The 18,902-nt window shown below is 41.5% G+C and overlaps 1 protein-coding gene across 2 annotated transcripts in view; it reads right to left on the reverse strand.

Moving 5' to 3' along the window:
* The window catches only part of Eip93F (Ecdysone-induced protein 93F), a 574,027-nt gene that overhangs the window by 80,076 nt on the left and 475,049 nt on the right, over window positions 1-18,902 (reverse strand). For both annotated transcript variants that reach the window (XM_065223166.1, XM_065223167.1), the window contains 2 exons: window positions 18,598-18,841; window positions 18,275-18,518 (listed from right to left, as the gene is read on the reverse strand). In XM_065223166.1, coding sequence (XP_065079238.1) covers window positions 18,275-18,518; window positions 18,598-18,841 — 488 coding nt within the window. The remainder of the gene's footprint in view (window positions 1-18,274; window positions 18,519-18,597; window positions 18,842-18,902) is intronic.

Raw genomic sequence — 18,902 nt, forward strand, 5'->3', positions numbered from 1 at the left:
ATGCAAATGAATTCAGGGATGAATAGTCAAATGGTCGAATGTATTTATCCTTGAATAAATCACTTACTGGAGCGATAAAAAAAAAAAAACAAAATCAGTTTCTTAGGAGTGCAGCCAGAAAATCCTTGAAATTCTTCTCCTTGCAGAATTCTCATGACTTCACCTGGAAGTTTCTTCATAATCCCTATGGTATTTTTCAAAGAATTATGTTAGAATTTTCTTATGAGTCTAATCATTTTATTCCTATATATTTTTCGTAAATATTTGTGGGAATTTTCCTCAGAACTCGGTTGAAATTATTAGGAATTCTACTCAGAATTCCATAGGAATCATTGCAATTTGTTTATTGAATTCATAATTCTCATCCAAACTTCACATTCAAAAGTCTTATACATAATATTTAGAGTATAGTAAGTGCACTAATTCCAGATAAATCAGATATAATGGCATCCCCTGCTTGTCAGGATGGTTTTGGATTTTTTGAACGAGAATTTCCTTGGAAAACGCATCCGAATTGCTTAGGAATTATCCTCAGAAGTATTCTCTAAATTCCGTTTTAATTTTCCTCTCATTTTCGTTCGAAGTTCTCCACTAAATTCAGTTGGAATTCTCTTCAATCAATTCTACTCATACTTACAAATACGAATCTCCTTGGTTATATCTCCTTGGAATGCTGCAGAAACATTAAAAATTTTCCTAGATTTCTTTTGGCACTATCTTCAGATTCAGATATCTTTGGAATTTTCACTATTGTGCATACGGCTGAACATCCAAGCATCATTTTCTGCTGGCATCACTGATCTTCCTCTGTCTCTTATGTTGCTATAGCATAGAGGTAACTCTAAGACCAGAAGGTCCCAAAATAACGTGCTCAACTTTTTGGCTCAGCTCTGGTACTCTCTTCGGTCCCAAGCTAATCGATGAACCCCTCGAAACATAGGAGAAACCAAGAACCCCTCATTTTATTTGTCAAACTTTCATAGCGAATCAAAACAAACATTGCGTAGTACTAGAATTTCGACTAGAATGGGATACGTTAATCGTTTGCTTTGGACCAATAGGTTAGTCAAGTAGTGAGCCAATTTAAAATCGTTAGTTTCGTATTGATTTTTGGCTATATGCTGTTTCTATGCACCACCAATGTAGAGTACGCTAGGCGATTATGAGAGGAAATGTCAATCAAACCGTTTGTTTACATCCAAATTACATTTTTTACATCTCAAATTAACGCATATTGTTAAGCGTATCTTGCATATTGCCATCGGGAGGGGTCTTGTTTTATTATTTGTCACATATTTGAACGGATTTACAGCTCAAATAACACCACATTAAAAATCCGGAAGATCATAACCGCTGGGGTAGTTTTATAAATCTTCACTTTTCTTAACAAAAATATGTGGAAGCACAGGCCGGTTCACTCCAAAATCGATACAGAAAACAAAATATTCGATGTGGATGGTGATTACAAGCAACTGCGATGGATAAATCAATCAGAAAATGTAAAAACATTTGCCTCTTCCTATGCTTCACGGCGAAAACTTCAGCTCTCATCACTCTTTTGATGGTTCTCTTATTCGCCACCAGAGGCTGAAACGATAGCTTAATTTCCATTGGATTCGCCTATTGTCGTCAGAAGTAACTAGCGCATTTTAGATGCCTTTGGAATTCCTGCCGGAATTTTCTTCCAATTAGGGTTAGAATTCCTTTGAAATTGTTCTCGAAATTTCTTTGGAATTATCCTCAGAGTTCCCTTGAAAACCAGCTCTAAATTTTCACTCTTCGCAAAAACATCATCTCGTTGATATATTTCTTAGCATTACCATAGAATTCACTAGAAGGTTTCTCAACGAAAAACAAAAACACACTGAAATTATTCGAATGTTTTCAAAATAAACACGATGCTTCCAGTAAAATGTGTAACTCCAAATTGACAGTGTTTGAAAAATCATTGCTCAGCAATTATATCAATAGATTTGAGAGAAGTGAAATCCGTCAATAAATGGCTGTGTTTTGATTTCTCAAACATTGCAAGTTTGCCGTTACACATTTTACCAGTGGTAGGTATCGTGTTCGGAGTGTTAAAAGCAGAGTTGCGACCTATCACAATCACGATTGTCAAACAGCTGATGGCAGTAACGCTTAATACATTCCTATCAATGTGCTTGTCGAAGCACTCTACACGACCATCCAGCAGGATGACGAAAGAAGTAAAAAGCAACTGGTGAATGTCGTTTTCGGTGGTGATCCATCACCCGACAATCACGACACTCAATTGTGCTCGTTTTGAAGCAGTTGCTGCTTTGTTTGCTTATGTGAGTGTGTTGGTGAGCTTCCGTTTAATGTTGCCTACTTTGTTTGTAACTCACACAGTCGCGCCTGCCGAGACGAATTTGGAATGCGTAAGCATGTTTTTTCATTTTCTTCTGTCGTTTCGCTTTTTCTCGTCATCGCACTGCAGAAGTTTTCACTGTCGTCGTTGTGCTTTAAATCATCAGCAGTGGGTGTTACGTTTTCCCTGTGAGCAGCGACCATTACTGGTGATTGTTGTTTGCCATGGCTCTACTTCTCACTGCGTGACAAAACGTTCTGCCAGCGATAGTCGGTTGATGTGTCGACGAGTGTCGAGTGAGTGTCATGATATTTCGCATCACTGTTTAAAAGAACATCTACCTTGATTGATGGGAACCTTGAAACTGTCAAGCCCAAACCGGGAGCATTTTTCACAACAACAACAAAAATCAGCAAAACGAGCTTCAGTTGGAGGCTCCAAGACAGTTCCAATCGAGCATTCCAGCCGGCGATACCGATGGAGAATCCAGACGTTCCTGACTTGGATGCGACGGAGACTCCAGACGACCCCGCTCCCGACGGGAACAGCTGGATTATATAAAGGGATCGTCTGGAACCTCTGTCGGAAACTGCTAGAATTCTCTAGTCGGGAGTAGGCTGAAATCACATTCGGCTACATCTGGAGCATCCGTCGGGAAAGTCTGGACTTCAAATGGGGTTTGCTTGGGAACTTTTGGAATCCCGGTTGGAAATATTTGGAATCAGATTCAATGGCCGTGCAGAAGAAGGGTTCAAGTGAAGTATTTCAAGGTTCACCTAAAAGCATGGATGACAGGTATGTTTAGAAAAAATAATCATCGAGATGATCGAAATGCTTTCACCGAGGTTGTATAGAATTGAGTCTTTACAGAAGCTGGGGTGTTGACAAATGTGTACGGTTCTTACAAATTTTAGGGAGCTTCTTTAACCGTTATGTGATCGACAGGGTACCCGGGTACCTGTTCAGATTTCAAGTTAAGAAATTTTACAGTTATTTTTTCGACAGGAAACCAAAATTCAGTGACATCTTAGAACTCATGGAGAGGCAAGTTTTCATGAAGAAATATTTCATATTGCAGCGAGGGGGTTTGGAGGGGGCTGGGGGTGGTCCTGAAATTTTTTACCCTTTAGGAGCTCGACAAGGGTACCCGGGTCCCTACAAAATTAAAATGCTTGCTACTGCTGCCAATTTCGACCGATTTTGAATTTTTTGGTACCATTGGATTCAGAAGCTTATCCTCTTTCTGGACATTCTGAATTTCTTGTATAATGTTCTAGAACTGATCACTTTTGCTAGAATTTCGAAGGAATCGATACCAAAGTATCAGAATCTCCTTCAAGAAACAATTTCAGCTCATTTCAGGACCAGTATAAGGTTTGTCCCCAGAACGGCCATTGCGGAGCAGGTTTCCGTAGAGCCTTTATTGGCCATAGAAGTGCTTGGGAAGAAACCTCTAAAATATGGGTATCAAAATTCATGCATTTATAACGCGAGACTATGCCCCATGCCATTATTTCGTCATCTGAATATCAGGCAAGCTTCCCAGAGAGATAAGTAACGTTTAAAGAACGCACAAAGTTATGATAAACAGTCTCCTGTTGTAAATTCATGAATTTTGATACCCATACTGCAGGGGTTTCTTCCCAAACGCTTCTATTGCCACTAGAGGCCCTACGGGAACCTGCTACAGAATGGCCGTTCCGGGGATAATTCTTAAACTGTTCCTCAAGTTAGCTGAAATTGTTTTTTGAAGGAGATTCTGATACTTTGATATCGATTCGTGCTTAGTCCTGGAACATTATACAGGAAATCCGGATTTCCGGGAACTAGAAGATGTTGACAATGCTCAGAAATAGGATAAGTTTCTGAATCCAATGGTTCCAAAAGATTCTAAATCGGTCAAAATTGGCCACTGTAGCAAGTATTTCAATTTGTGGGTACCCGGGTACCCTTGTCAAGCTCCTAAAGGTGTTATTTTTGTTGATCACATAACGGTTATAAAATCTTTACATCTTCATATGAAGCATTTAATGATTCACTTCAAGTGATCCAAGCTTCAGTTCATTTAAAGGCGTTGCAAACATCTCGTGGGAGCGTTTCTAGTTTCACTTCCTCATTCAACGTCAACTGACGAATCGGTTTTATTTTTCCCTCTCCGAATTCCACGAAACTTCACATAATTGATCACTAGGAATGAATCAAGTTTGTGCCAGAATTCGGCCATTTTGATTCACGCTTGATTTTTCAAAATAGCGTATTCGACATTTTTCAAGAAATCACCGCACGAGGACGGGTCGCACGCCTCTAGTGTTGGGAATCGAAAATCTTTGACAGTGGTTTGTTTACACTTCTGTAGAGAACCACTGGTGCAAGTTTGATCAAAGTAGTCGATCGCGTTCAGAAATAACGTCAAATGGAATCCGAAACAACAAAAAATATTGTGCACAAACAGTTGGATAATCCGGAGTGGGCCGGTTCCAACCTGGCTAAAGTGCTGAAGATGCCGAAAACAACAGTTTGTCGAGAGCTCAAAACCTACAAGGAAACCCTGAGTGTGGAAATGAATCAGCGGACCTACGAAAAAACTGGAACCAGGGATCGTCCGCTGCGCAGCAAGGTGTTGAGGTGTGTTAAAGCCAACCCCAGTCTTTCGATCCGAGATGTGGCCAGAAGGTACAACGCCAACTTTCAAGCGGTGCCGAACATCCTTGCCAGGGAAGGATACAAGTCGAACAACACCAGTAAACATCCGAACCGGCACATAAAGCAGAATTCAGTGGCCAAAAAGCGTGTAAGGCTCTTGTACGACCGTGTTTTGACGAAACACAAGGGCTGCACTTTGATCGATGACGAAACATACCTCAAGGTGGTTCTGGAGTGGTATGCTTCCAACAAGATCGATTTTGTTGGCTGATGTGGAGGCTGAATATGTTTTGATCGAACAGACGGAAACGTGACTGGATGATCGGATCTATTCATCGCAACTTTATTCCGATTTCAGAACTGACCGATCTCCCCTGAACAGTCAAAAAATGCGCGGTGGAGGCGTTCTGTTTGCTGTCTTAACGAAACTAAGCAGCTGCCTAAGTAGCTCACCCATTTTCAGTCTACTGGATTTCAACAAACCATTCTAAGTATATGTGCTGTCTACCTGCCTCCCGACCGAAAAAAAAAAAACACTGCTCGATCATCCGTGAGCATGTGGAATCGTTAGGCTCGATTTCGTCTCGATTGAGCCCCCATCTCCCGCTCACCTATCTGGCGACTACAACCAAGCTGATTTGCAATGGCGCTACACCGACAGCGGTACACCATTCATTGACCCACTGTTATCGCATAAGTCGGTGGCTTACTGTGCTCTTTTGGACGGATTTAACTTACACGGATTTCTCTCAAGTAAACACTTTTCCGACCCGCAACGGACGTTTGCTAGATGTTATCCGGGCAAATGATTCCCCATTACCGGTCGAGCCACCGATCGGTTTAGATGCTGACCGCTCTCGTCGTGTCATTCAAGTTACCTACATTGATCGATTCTCTTCATCGGCTACAAAAACGTTTCCTGTCGTGTTTGTCGCATTAGATGCTAGATTGGGGCCTCTTCCCTCGATCTGTGTGTCGAAAATATCTGGAAATATCTCAACACGGCATTGGCGATCCATAAGCGAAAGTCGATGAGGAGAATCGATCAATGTTGATAGGAGCTTTTGAAAAGTGACGCGAGAAGTCTATTTTGTTTTACAAACAAAACTGACGCCTAATATATTAAGGCGGTAAACGAAGTATGCCAAGTAGTAAACAGACAGAAAAATCGATGAACGTCGATTACATTTTCAGGTACATTGAGTTACTCACGAAGTACTCGCTGCAAAACAGCAACTCAGAGTAAAACTGTCTCACCCTTTGCTCCTTATGATTATTTTCTATGCGGGCGGTTATAATTTGATTTTGATGATGATTGTGTTGGATTAAACAGACCTTAAATAATGATTCCAAATATAGAGGTTCTACTGTCTGCTCTGTCATTATCGTTTGTTGATATACTCACTGTCGCTGGGAGCTATTTGCGTGTCAGGGGGAATTCTTATACTTGCTGCTAACAAAGTAAATTTTCGAAAAGAAGATCGATAAAATCGTAAGTTTTGCAGACTTCATCTAGTTAAAGAAAATATGTTCATTCGTTGTTTATATCAGGCTAAAATGCCAGAAGTTTAGAAGCATTTTACCAAACATTCGGCAGACAAGGCATTGTGTTCTCGTTGTTCGAAGGTGCTGGATTGCAACGGACATCTCGAATCAGCTCATAATATAAGCTTGAAACGACCATCAGAATCCCAGCAACAGCCGAGCTCTTCCAAAGGCTTGAAATCAGCAAAACAATCAAGTTTGTCAGGCTACCCAAAACGCAAAGAACAATCAGAGATAGTTGCGAGGCTCGCTGCTCTTGATAGATTCAGGATTGCTGGAATCGAGAAAAGTACTTTCATCCGCCAATCGCTTCAGAGCAGAGGATTTTCTTTGCCCATTGGTAGTGGTAGGACAGCAGATTGAAACTCGCCGTGCACAGGCACGAGTCTCAAAAACAGGGTATTTTTGAATGTTAACTTACATTGTGCTGATGGAACGACTTTCAATCGTGGATTTGCTCGAACAGAGAGGTCTGGTACTGCTGAACATATAGTTGATTTGATTCAGGAGAAATTGGCAGAATTCGATTTGACCAGCGCAGATGTCATTGGGTCAATCACATATGGTGCGAAGCTGATGCTCAAGTTTGGTTCTCTAACAGATTTACCTGCATCAATGGCCTTGATTTGGCTGTTTCCGACGTCCTTTACAAAGCTGAAGTCGAACGTGTTGTGCAGTATACTGATTTCAGTTCTGATCTAAGTTCTGATGAATCAGACTCTGAATCCTGTCGTGTACCCCAAGTCGAATCGATCTTGTTGTGTATCAGACATATAGTGTAGCTTTTAAAACGTTCTTCTTTGGAAAAATGATCCTCTTCAAGCAAATAGGTGAAAGGTTTTTGCTAGCACACTCGTGTGTCGAAGAAACTCTCCATTAGCTAAATCTCAAGCATCTCTCGGTCAAAGGGGATGACATAGAAGTAGTACAATCACTGTCTCGCAGATCTCCTCCAAACTGAAGGAACCCTACATTTCCTCATCAGTACTTTCAAGGACCAAACAAATCACATCGGAAAACAGCTTTTCCAAGCGGTGGTCACGCGAATCTCTGAAAGATGCAACGTTGAACTTGTATCTTTGCTTCGTTTTCTGCAGAACAAGGTTGGTGCCGGAACAAATGAACTCCCACTGACATTTCGGACTCAAATTCTGACAATGGCCAAATTGGTAACATCAAGAGTAATCGACTTGACAAGTGATGAGAATAACCTATATTCACCGAATCATCCCGTTCCGGATACATCTTTCCAACGGACAGAAGAAGCGCACACAGAGTCAAAAGTGAAGATTGATGTACTTTGAGACAAACTTCGACCGAAAGTGGGCGAGTTTTCTCATCATCAAACTTTTGTGAGAACGCTTCGTTCGAACCTTAAGGATAAAGGGTGTCCCACGTCAAATTGCATCACGAAAAAATTTTTGTAGAAAATTACCTATTGGGCATCTTCTCTTGAAAATTTGGGTAGAAGTAGTTTAGAGTGTATTGTTTACACTGTATTGTTATCGCTGTCAGTTTTTCGAAAGTTGGAAAAATGGTGTCACCCGAAAAGCAACGTCGCGAATTGATTTTGCGCAAGCACCTGGAAAATCCTCAACTCTCTCATCGGGACATCGGAAAACAACTCTCGGAATCGTGCAGTCAACGGTGAGTCGTGTGATTAAACGTTGCTACGAAACTCTGAGAATCGAACGGTCAGAATGAATGTTCTATTAGTGATCAGGATCACAAGCCTTTCGTGAAAGCGTTTAAGCGGAATGCCAATGCTTCGGTCAGGGATGTGGTTGAATCTGTCCAAGTCTTTCGTTCAAGGAGCCAAGGACCGGGAGGGACTGCGTAAGTACAAAGTGTAGAAGGCTCCAAATCGTGACGAACGGCGCAATACGGAGGGAAAGTCCGGAAACTGTACACCCAGATGCTGACGAAGCCTCATTGTCTCATCATGGATGATGAGACTTACGTCAAGGCGGACTTCCGATGGCTTCCGGGGCTACTGTTCCTTATCGCCCAGCACAAGTTTGATGTTCTGGAGGAAGTAAAGAAGCAGATACTTTCAAAGTGGCTCATGTGGCAAACGGAGTGCGCCGTTCGTGACTACCGGGTTATGTAACCGGGGAGATCTACCTCAAGGAGTGTCTACAGAAGCGTCTGCTTCCATTGTTGAATCAACACGAGGGCCCTACGATCTTCTGGCCGGATCTGGCTTCATGCCACTATTCAAATGTTGTCCTGGGGTGGTACGAAGCCAACGGGGTCACTTTCGTACCCAAGGACATGACCCCCCTCCCCCAACGCACCGGAACTAAGGCCCATCGAAAAATGTTGAACTATTATGAAGCAGGCACTACGGAAGCATCCCAAGGAGGTCAAATCTGAGGAAGGCATGAAGAAAAAGTGGGTTTCCGTACAGAAGCAGCTGCAGCCAGATGTTGTACAGAACCTTATGAGTGGAGTTAAGCATAGGGTGCGAGCGTACGGTTATGATATTGAAGTTGAATGAAATAAATATGCCAAAAGCTTACTAATGGGTTTGAAAAGGATCGGTCAACTAGGTAATTTTCTACAGCGTTTTTTTTTTCGAGATGCAATTTGATGTGGGACACCCTTTAAAAACCACAACAAGTTGACATTCCTTAAGTCGTATTTCATGAATCAAGATCAGCCAAAGTGATATCAGCAAAAGTCAACAGACTGATTTAACTTGAATCAAGGACTTAAAGACTCAAAATTTCAATATGTTTGGCTCATTGTATTTCAAGAAAATGTGGTTTTTAGGAAATCTAGTTTTTTTTCTAAAATAGCTCTAACTTCTTACACACTCATCCAAATAAGCCCAATACCATACCGATAACAAATAAATGGTTGATGAGCCAGCAGCCAAACATTTAAGGCCGGCGCACAATAGATACGTTTTCGGGTTTTTTGACAGATGATGCATGGGCTAATTGTCAAAAAACCTGAAAACGTATCTATTGTGCGCCGGCCTTTAAAAATCTATCTTTTTTAAGTTGTGTTCGCACAGCTGTTTTTCTGAAATGTAGGGAAATTTTGAGATGCACTGTAAATCGCGTTTTTAGTTTGTATTACAGGTGTACCTCGATATAACTGAACTGCCATTTATGACATCTATCGTCGATTTTTCGCAAACTATCAATCAATCAAGCAAAGTAATAACACCATCGGAGATATGGAACACTCCTCCATCTACATATTTGTCATGTCAATTTGTATAATTGAATTGTTATTTGTGGGTAATCGACGTTGGTAGTCAAAAGTTACTGTTGCGTTATATCGAACTATACCTGTACTTCAATCGGGAATTCCCGGGAAAGCCTAATATTGTATTCCCGAATCCCGGGATTCATGAAATGTCGGGAATCGTTATCCTCTAGAAACAACATTTCAATCTGGACACACCACAGAACTCTTCCAGTTTCGAGCAACCTCCAAGGTCCTCATCCTTGATCAAACAATCCGAAATTGCATTCCTGGAACCGCGTACCGGTGGCCGGTCCCGTCATTATCGCCTGAATTTTTCATAAACCTCTCGGCAAGCAAGAACCTGCAAGTCAGCAGCCAAACCCAAACCTAACCTGGAAGAGGTCATTGCCCTCACACTTCAGAGCTCATGCAAGGAAACCGTATGTTTATCGTCGTCATGTGTGCTACCACATATACAAAATTCAATCCCGTTCAGTATGTTTTTTTTTCCATTCCAACCCCTTCAAACGCCGTCAGCCCCGGTTCCGGACAGTCTCAAGATTAAACCGTGTAGGGATTTTCGAAGGTAACGGTAAGCCTGTAAAATGCGACTGCACTGTCATATTCTCCTGCTCTGCCCTCCTCCTGTATATATGCAATGCACACTGCACATGTTGTGTCAAAGCAAACCTTGAACATGATGCATAAACAGACACACACACAAACACGTGATGGTAATGACATGGTGGTGCATCGACGATGCACCTCGAAAAAAAAAATGTATTCCCAGGTTTTGGGTTCTTGTTCGAGCACTAGCGCAGCTAGGGAGCAGCATTATTATTACAGAACATACTCATCAAAATTTAAAACTGTGTCGGATCCCCGGAACCAGGAACCACTAGCCTCGTATTGGTGCAAACGTAGATGACACATACTAGAAGGGATAAGAAAAAAAACTAAACTCTGCAATTGCGGTTCAAAAACGCAAAATAAATATCATCAAAATCCCCTCGGGACCCGGGAAACCACCCCGCCGCAGCCGCCGTAAGGAGGCGATATGCACAAACCAAAGAGAGTGCACCACGTTGCACTTCCTTATGCACCACGGCACACACGCGTGCTGTTGTTTGCACACGGCACGGTGAAGTAGTAGTTGTTTTAACGCTCTCAAAATCAAAGGATTTGCACTCGTCCATTTTTCGGCCCGTTGGCGTGGAAAAAGGAAGTAGCAGAAGACGACGGAGCGGATGGAACAGTAGTTAAATTGAAACCTAACCACAATGTTTGCTTGAAATTGGTGTGATTAGAAGAATTAAAATTAAAACTTCGTCTTATATCGCGAATATATCGATTGCGTAACACACTTGACGCTTGCCAGATACCAAAAACGGATCGACTGCGGGTTTCGAATTCCGGAACGGAAAACAATCGTCGCGTTTGAAGAAACCTATGGCGCCGTTTTCGGAGCAAGACCGCGAGCGACTGTCAAATGGAAATGCAAATTTCAATAAAACAAAAAACAGCATCGGTTACCGCCAAGTTTAGAAATACACCTTCCCCACAGATCGTTCCTAACCTCAACCAAAGGCGACCGGACGAAGGGTACGCCACCGTCCTCGTCGTCGTGGGCAAATATATGGGACTGGTGCGAGTACACACATTACATTACACCGCTGTAAGAGGAGGAGGAACGGGGGGATGCACTTTTTTGCATTCGCTTCGGGGACTTGCGCCTGGCCCATGTGTGCGTGTGTGTTGTTACAGAATGCGACCCGGGTTCACCGAAAAATGCATGCGACACGACCGAGCGAGCGAGCCATCCGCCGTCAAGGGAGGGAAGAGCAAGGGCGGCGGCAGGAGCTGCTTTTTACGGAGAAGTGCAGTACTGTTTTGTAAATAGAGGCTCTATATCGTCTTTGGATGCATTTGATGTCGTCGGTTGGGGTGCATGTGCAATCGGTTTAATTTATTTTTTGCTGTTCTCGTTTTGCCTTGACAGATTTACATACATTCGTCCTTTGAGGAAAGAGAGAGAGGGCGACGAATACGTTTTTGGGAAGATGGATTGTAATAGTTTTTTTTTCTCGGAAAGGAACAGAAGGGGTTTGTTACTTCGTGGAATTCAGTTGAAATTTGATGATGTTTAGCTAGGTAGATGAGTATCACTGAAAATCATTCACAGCACACTTTCCTTTATTTAACGTCGGTCTCTGTTCCGCAATCTAGTGTCAATCACCGACGGACATCGATTGCCATCCATTGACGGCAATCGAATGTACAGGAAGGCAGCTTCCACACCTGCGTAGGATATCGCACCCATTCAAACACACATGGGCCGGGACCAACGGCTTTACTTCCCTTCCGAAGGAAGACGTGACCAGAGATTTTTATGCCTCAGAAAAATCCAACCGACCTCGGCTGGGATTGAAGCCAGACCCATTGAGGATTGGCGGCGACGTGTGCTGCTTGTCTGTCAGAAATAAGTCTGCTTGAGTAGCAGGTTTATTTGAAAATTTTCCATCTGTCAAATGTAAAACGCTGTCCAGACTGGAGAGTTATAACATGTTATAACGGTTGTCAAATAATTGCAACACAGAAACCACCATCAAGATAGCGCTATAACATGTTATAACTCTGTAGTCTGAACGTACTATAAGTGATCGATTCAGCCTCTGACGGTGAATAAGAGAACTTCAAAAAGAGTGTAGTGAGCAGAAATTTCTGCCGTGAGACATTGGAAGCGGAACACTTTTTCACTATTCCTGATAAATTGATTTATCTGAGATGCTCCAAAGCTTTATCTACAGTTGAAAAATTTAATTCTGTATCGTTTTTGAAAGGATCCTGCTGGTGTTCACGAATATTTTTGTTGAGAAAAATGGAAAATTAGGATAATGCCTTAGTGGTTATGATCTTCCGGATTTCTTGTGCGTGAATAGTTGAGGTACAAATCAGTTCACATCTGTGGAAAATCGTAAAATAAGACAATAACTGATGGAAATCGGCAAGATGTTTAATGAAAAATGCTTTAATTTGCGTTGTGAAAAATCCTTATTCTGATGTAAACATACGGATTGGTTGACATTTCCTCTCGAACTCGCATGGCGCACACTACGTTGGTACTGCATTAAGGCTGTGAACCATTTGCCGAGTTAAATTTAACTCGTGGTTAAAAGTGACATTTCGAAAGTTATTTCTTATGTTCGAAAATCCCTGTGTTACCGATCGATCGGTTTTCGAGCAGAACTCAGCCACGGTTGTCAAAATTTAACTTCTTGTCTGTCAGAAATAACCACGCTCGGATAGCAGGGTTACTCAATAACTTTCTATCTGTCAAATTTTAACCAAAAGTTAAAATAATCCACCAAATGGTTCAGAGCCTAAAAAGGCCTATTTGGCGGATTATTTTAACTTTTGGTTAAAATTTGACAGATGGAAAGTTATCCATTAACCCTGCTATCAGCGTTGCCAGATTGTTTTAAAGCTTATCGGTATCAAAGGTATTTAAAAATCGGTATTTATCGGTACCTATTTACTATTTTTAAAATTTTATATTTATATTTAAAATTTTAACGATGGTTACGACTGGGATTTGAGGGAAATTGCTTTGTTTGACGGCTTTCTCAGTCTTAAAACACTCTTTTTTTAATTTATTTTTAAAATTTTCGTTGTCCTTAAGTGGTGATCAAAATTGTGATCAAGAAGTGTTTTTTTTTCGATTAAATATCATTAAATGAAACCAAAATATGGAAAATCAGCCACAACAACGACTTAATTACTGGCAATAACGACAAAAAATATTTTCCCCTGAAAGAAGCCACAATCTATGGCCAAAATGTCAGGCAGATTACATCGTAGTCGTTGCATTGTGTTAAGACTGAGAAAGCCGTTAATCAAAACAGCATTTTAGCTTCTGAACTGTGATCGAAAAATTCCGGAAGAAAGCTCCGGGGAATGTTTGAATTAGCTTCTGAATGGAGCTGGAAAAATATCCAGAGAAAGACGAAAGAAGCTCTCCTGGATGAAGTTCGAGAAAAGCTGGAAAAACCTCCGGGAAACTTCCAAGGCACGAATTGAGAAACTTGTGGCGAAAATTTAAATAAACTATAGGAAAAAAATCGGATGTCACATCCAAAGGAAGCCAGAAAAGTTTCGGAAACCGGAAGTAAATTTCTAGAAGTAGGGGAAGTGCACCAGTATTGGCCATAGGTTCCTATTTTGGCCACACATCAGAAAACCGATTAAATTACAATATTCGTGTATTTTGTGGTCGACATGTTTATGTACACCGATCAATATGATTTGTACCAACAACCTGAAAGCAACTGAACATCTCAAAATTGTGAACAACGTGAAATATCGTCAAAAGGTGGCCAATAAAGGAACATGGCCAATACTGGAGCGTTTCCCCTAGTTATTTCCAGGGAAAGCCAGAAGAAGCTCGGAAAAACCTTCCAATAGAAGTCGAATAAAAAACTTGTAACTTATGGTCAAACCTAAAGAAGAAGACGAAATAAACTTCCTGGAGACGCTGGCAGAAACTTTCTAAGGTAGATTGAAACAAACATCTGAAAAAGTTGGAAGCCAGAGCGCTTACGGAATAGTCGAAAGAAACAAGGACATAATTCCGGAAGAAAGAGATTCCTGGGGGATACAGAAAATTTTCTAATGATGATCCAATGATCCAGAAAATTTTCCTGATATTCAAAAAACATCCCTGAAGACTCAGAAATTTCCCTGAAGTTTTCGGAACATTCCATAATTACTCGAAATTCCTTAAAAGTTCTTGTAATTTTCCTGAAACTGGGGGCTGTTTTGGAGTTCTCTGGTCATTCTCAAAGCGCTCGGAACTTCCCTGATTATAATAAGACTACCGGAATATCTCTAATCATCTTAGAAGGTCTCTGGACTTTCTTGAAGATTACGAAATCTCTTAAGTGCTCTCACAATTTTCTTGAATTTATTATAACATAAGCATTGAAGTTCTCTGATCTTCCCGATTTTTAATTTTTTTTAAAGTTATCGACGCTGCCATTAAAAAGCATAGAACTTCCCATAAAATGTTCTCACAATGATCTAATGTTCATGTAACTTCCCTTACGTTTCCTAAATTTGCATGGACATTGCTGAAGTTTTCGGAAATTGTCTGAGTTTCTCAGAACTCCTTCATAATTTCAGCAATTTCATATTGATCTGTCCTGATGCTCTCTGAGCTTCACTAAAGTTCCTGAAAACCATTAAATTACCCTGAAGTTCTTTGGACTTGTGAAGTTTTCAAAATATTTATGATGTTTCCTTAAGTTCACTGGACTTTTCTGAAATTTCCGGGTTTTCGAATTTTAAGAGAAATTAATGAAACTGTCTTTAATTTATCGAAACTTACACAAAAGTCTGAACTTTTCTGAAGTTTCAGAACTTCTTAAATGTGCCTGCAGCGAGTATGGATCCGCAATAAAAATCTGATAGCATCCTTGAAGCTCCGGGAAAGTAAAAAAAAAACTGGCGGGGAAGATGAAAGAATCATTCGAGCGAGGGCTGAAGAAGCTTCCAAGGTAAGGTGGAGGAAAATTCCAGGGAAAGTTGGATGAAACTTCAGGAAGTTTTAAAATGAATAAAAACTTCGGAAGTTAAATAATGTTTAAAAAATATTTCTCGATTCCCTAGTAATTACCGGAAAGAGCCATCGACTATTTCTCGATTGATGGGTAGCCAAAAACGGTCAGGAAATGCAAACATTAGTCGAAAGAGTATCAAGCATAAGGCATTTTTAGAGATGATTGTTTAGAATTTCGAAGGCTAAAAAAATATGAGGTGTTCAAAAAAATACAAGTCTCTCACAAAAATTTTCTCTGAAATTCGATCGCGGGCAGGCAATAATAATTTTGATTATTTAAAAAAAAAAACGTATAAATCGGTATAAAATCTTAAAAATCGGTATTCTGAGGAACCTTATCTGTATATCGGTATCTAGTTTGGAAATCGGTATAAATACCGTTAAATCGGTATATCTGGCAACGCTGCCTGCTATCCATCCGAGCGTGGTTACTTCTGACAGACAAGAAGTTAAATTTTGACAACTGTGGCTGAGTTCTTCTTGAAAACCGGTCAATCGATAGCAAAGGGATTTTCGAACATAGAAAATAACTTTCGAAATGTCACTTTTAACCATGAGTTAAATTTAACTCGGCAAATGGTTCACAGCCTAAGAGTGTATAGAATCACAGTAGGCATTGGTTGTCAGGATTAGAGTCGGTGTATAATGAGTCACGCCAAGAGTGAAGCCAAGTCTACCTATTGAACTGTCAAACCGGCTACCTATCGTGCAAAGTAAACAAGCATTACGATGCTATGAAAGGTCCACGAAAGGTATTGCAATTAAATATTAAATATAACCGAAGAAATGATCATATACACGCAGTGAGCATTACATTTGTCATGCGATACGTTTTGTAATGATCAGTAATGACAATTTCTACTATTTTTCCTTAAGATAATTCGACAAAATCACTGATATAATGATTTACTACAGCCGTTAATTTTTTTCCTCGCTAGAAGTCATTTGAAGTTGATGCAGAAGTCCTCTGTTGCCAAGTTAAAAGAAAGAGAATCTTTCGAAAACCGTGATGCGAGTTCAACTGTTTTTCTCTTGGCGTGACTCATTATACACCGACTCTAGTCAGGATAAGTTCATTTGTTTACATCATGGCATCGCCGGAGTAAGCACGTCGCGATTCGATCCTGCACGCTCGAAACAAAAATCCCGGTCCATCCGCTTCTGACAGCTTTCAATCAAATTCCTGGGCAGGAATTGTATACCTCGGTTGACCGGAAGAGTGCCCCGGAAGAATGTAATATCAAAAAGAAGTCGAAATTCCCCAAAAAGTTACTTGTCTGCGAAGCAATGGCTGAAATGCGAAACTTTCGATACCTCTGGGACCATGAACCAGCAAATTTACCAGGAGAGGTGACCATAACAAACAATTATGGACAGTTTCATGCAAATCGGAGAAGTTCGCATCAGATCGATTCTTCATTTGGTGTGGAACTGCTATATCGCGCGAAGACTGAAGCCAAAAGTTCCAATCGAACCGTCAAACGCGGTTCCAATCGAGCAATGTAAATAAACACGGGCGCTTCATGAAGAAAAGCATGAGATCGGTTGAATTTAATTTTTGAGGTTGGTTGTCTTTATTAAGGGCAATATTATTGTTATTCACCAGCTGTATTCTCGTTATGTTTTCACGAAATATTTGCTCCAGCACAACTAAATACATCTACACAGGCTCTGTAACAAAGATCAAGGCGTTTCCGGTGTAATTTTTCAAGATGGTAAAATTTGTGAAAGACTTTAAAGGAGAGATTTCGCTCATACGTGATAGGAAGCTACAATCGCAGATTGAATAATTTTGTGCAACGCTCTGTAGAGTATACCCTCCAATGTGGTATATTTGGTTTCACTCAGAGTTTTCAAAAAAATGAGTTTTCAAATACTTCCATTGAATAGCGATACTACCGATACGGTTAAAAAAGTTTTCATTTTACCGGGATGCTGAAGCAGACGACAGTCGCTCAAATTAAAAGTCACTTGAAGTAAACACAAAATTGCGAGTTGCCAAACCTTGCAGAATAAGAAATCAGTTGGCCGTGCAACCAGATTTACTTTTATTCTTTCCGCGCGTCTCTTATATAACATCGTTTCTGCTATATCGATAGAATACGTCTGGAATGGTGAGGAGAATTCCTAAGGAATTTTTCCGGAGAGCTCTGAGCAAAATTTTGGAAGCAATTTTGCGAAGAATTACCTGATTAATTTGAGGTTATTTCTCTCGGGAAAAAATATAGCGAATTACGGACAAATATTTGAGCGAGTCTTTGCTAAAATGATTTAGAGTTGGGAGTATGTATTGTAGCGTGAATTCAAAAACTTATCTGAAGGTTCGTCTCTTCTGGGTGAAATAAAAACCTACTGTCATTGTTATTGTGAACCCGTAGGTGCCTTATTCAAGTAGCACGCTTGTTCCAAAGTGATTGTGGGAACTTTTGTATAACTTTTTCCAGGGAGCCTCAAAATCCGTCCAGCAGGACAGCTTAAAAACCCGAAAATGTTTGTTCCATTTCTAAATGGACCATGCTTTAAAAGGTGAATCGTTAATACCCAGTTTGAATTACCCATCTTTTACCCTTCAGTGGAACGAACCCCCATCAAATTCCCTCCCGCGGTAACCAATCGCTCCGGCGAAAAATTCAATTATCCCAGAGGTAACAATATCGGCCAACACTATCCAATTCCACTCCACTCACCCACACAAATTCGTCATTTACCATCGGAAATCGGTTCTCTTATCTTCGGCTCAGTATCGCTCGCTGTCGTCACCTTCTTTTTCCGATTGTGGATAGATGATTACGTGCGCGGGACGACCGCTTGGATTTCGATTAAAAGTTTCACCATCGTCGTCTTCGTCGTCTATCGATAGGTAATTAAAATCCACCTACCCCCCCTCCCCCCCTCATGCTATTTGCGATTGTTATCTTGGTAGGAAGAAAATTGCCACTTACTTGTAGATGTTCTTCGGATCCATCATGCTCATCATCGCCAGCTGGCCGGCATTGAGGCCGGAAGTGCCCGGTTTGGCGCTCAGATCCAGTGGCTGTTCGCCACCCGGTCCGAGCACGACCGCCGCTCCATCCGGGCCCGCCTTCTCCGTCGGACTGACACCGGCCGCGGCCGGATCCGTCGTCGACGTCGAACCGCCTGCCCCCGATGGGGACATTTGCTGCTGCAGTTGACTGTACCAGAGGGCTGTGGAAAGGTAAAGCAAACAATCGACGGAATCGAATTAGGGTCCCTTCCGTCCGGCTTCGGCCCTGGAATGACTTACGATTGTAGAACTGCGCCAGCCCCGGTTGGATGCCCTGGAGCGAGGCCATCGCGGCAAACTGCGTTGCCATCGTTTGCAGCGAGGTCATCGTCGGTGGGATGCCACCGGGCGCCGAGGCCGCTCCGGCACTTCTCAGCAGCGCCGATAGGGACTTGGAACTCGGTACTCCCCGTCCGGCGGCGATCGCGGCCCGCAAGTCCGTTTCGCTGCTGTCGCTCGAGTCGCAATCGCTGTCGTTGAGGACCTGAGGGGTAAGGTAAAATTCGTGAAAAACTTCCATCATCGCCAGCGCTTCGGTTGAACTC

Source organism: Ochlerotatus camptorhynchus, unplaced genomic scaffold, assembly GCF_037179485.1.
Source record: "Ochlerotatus camptorhynchus isolate MF236.1 unplaced genomic scaffold, CSIRO-AGI_Acam_v1.1 ptg000185l, whole genome shotgun sequence".
Taxonomy (NCBI): Eukaryota; Metazoa; Arthropoda; class Insecta; order Diptera; family Culicidae; genus Ochlerotatus; species Ochlerotatus camptorhynchus.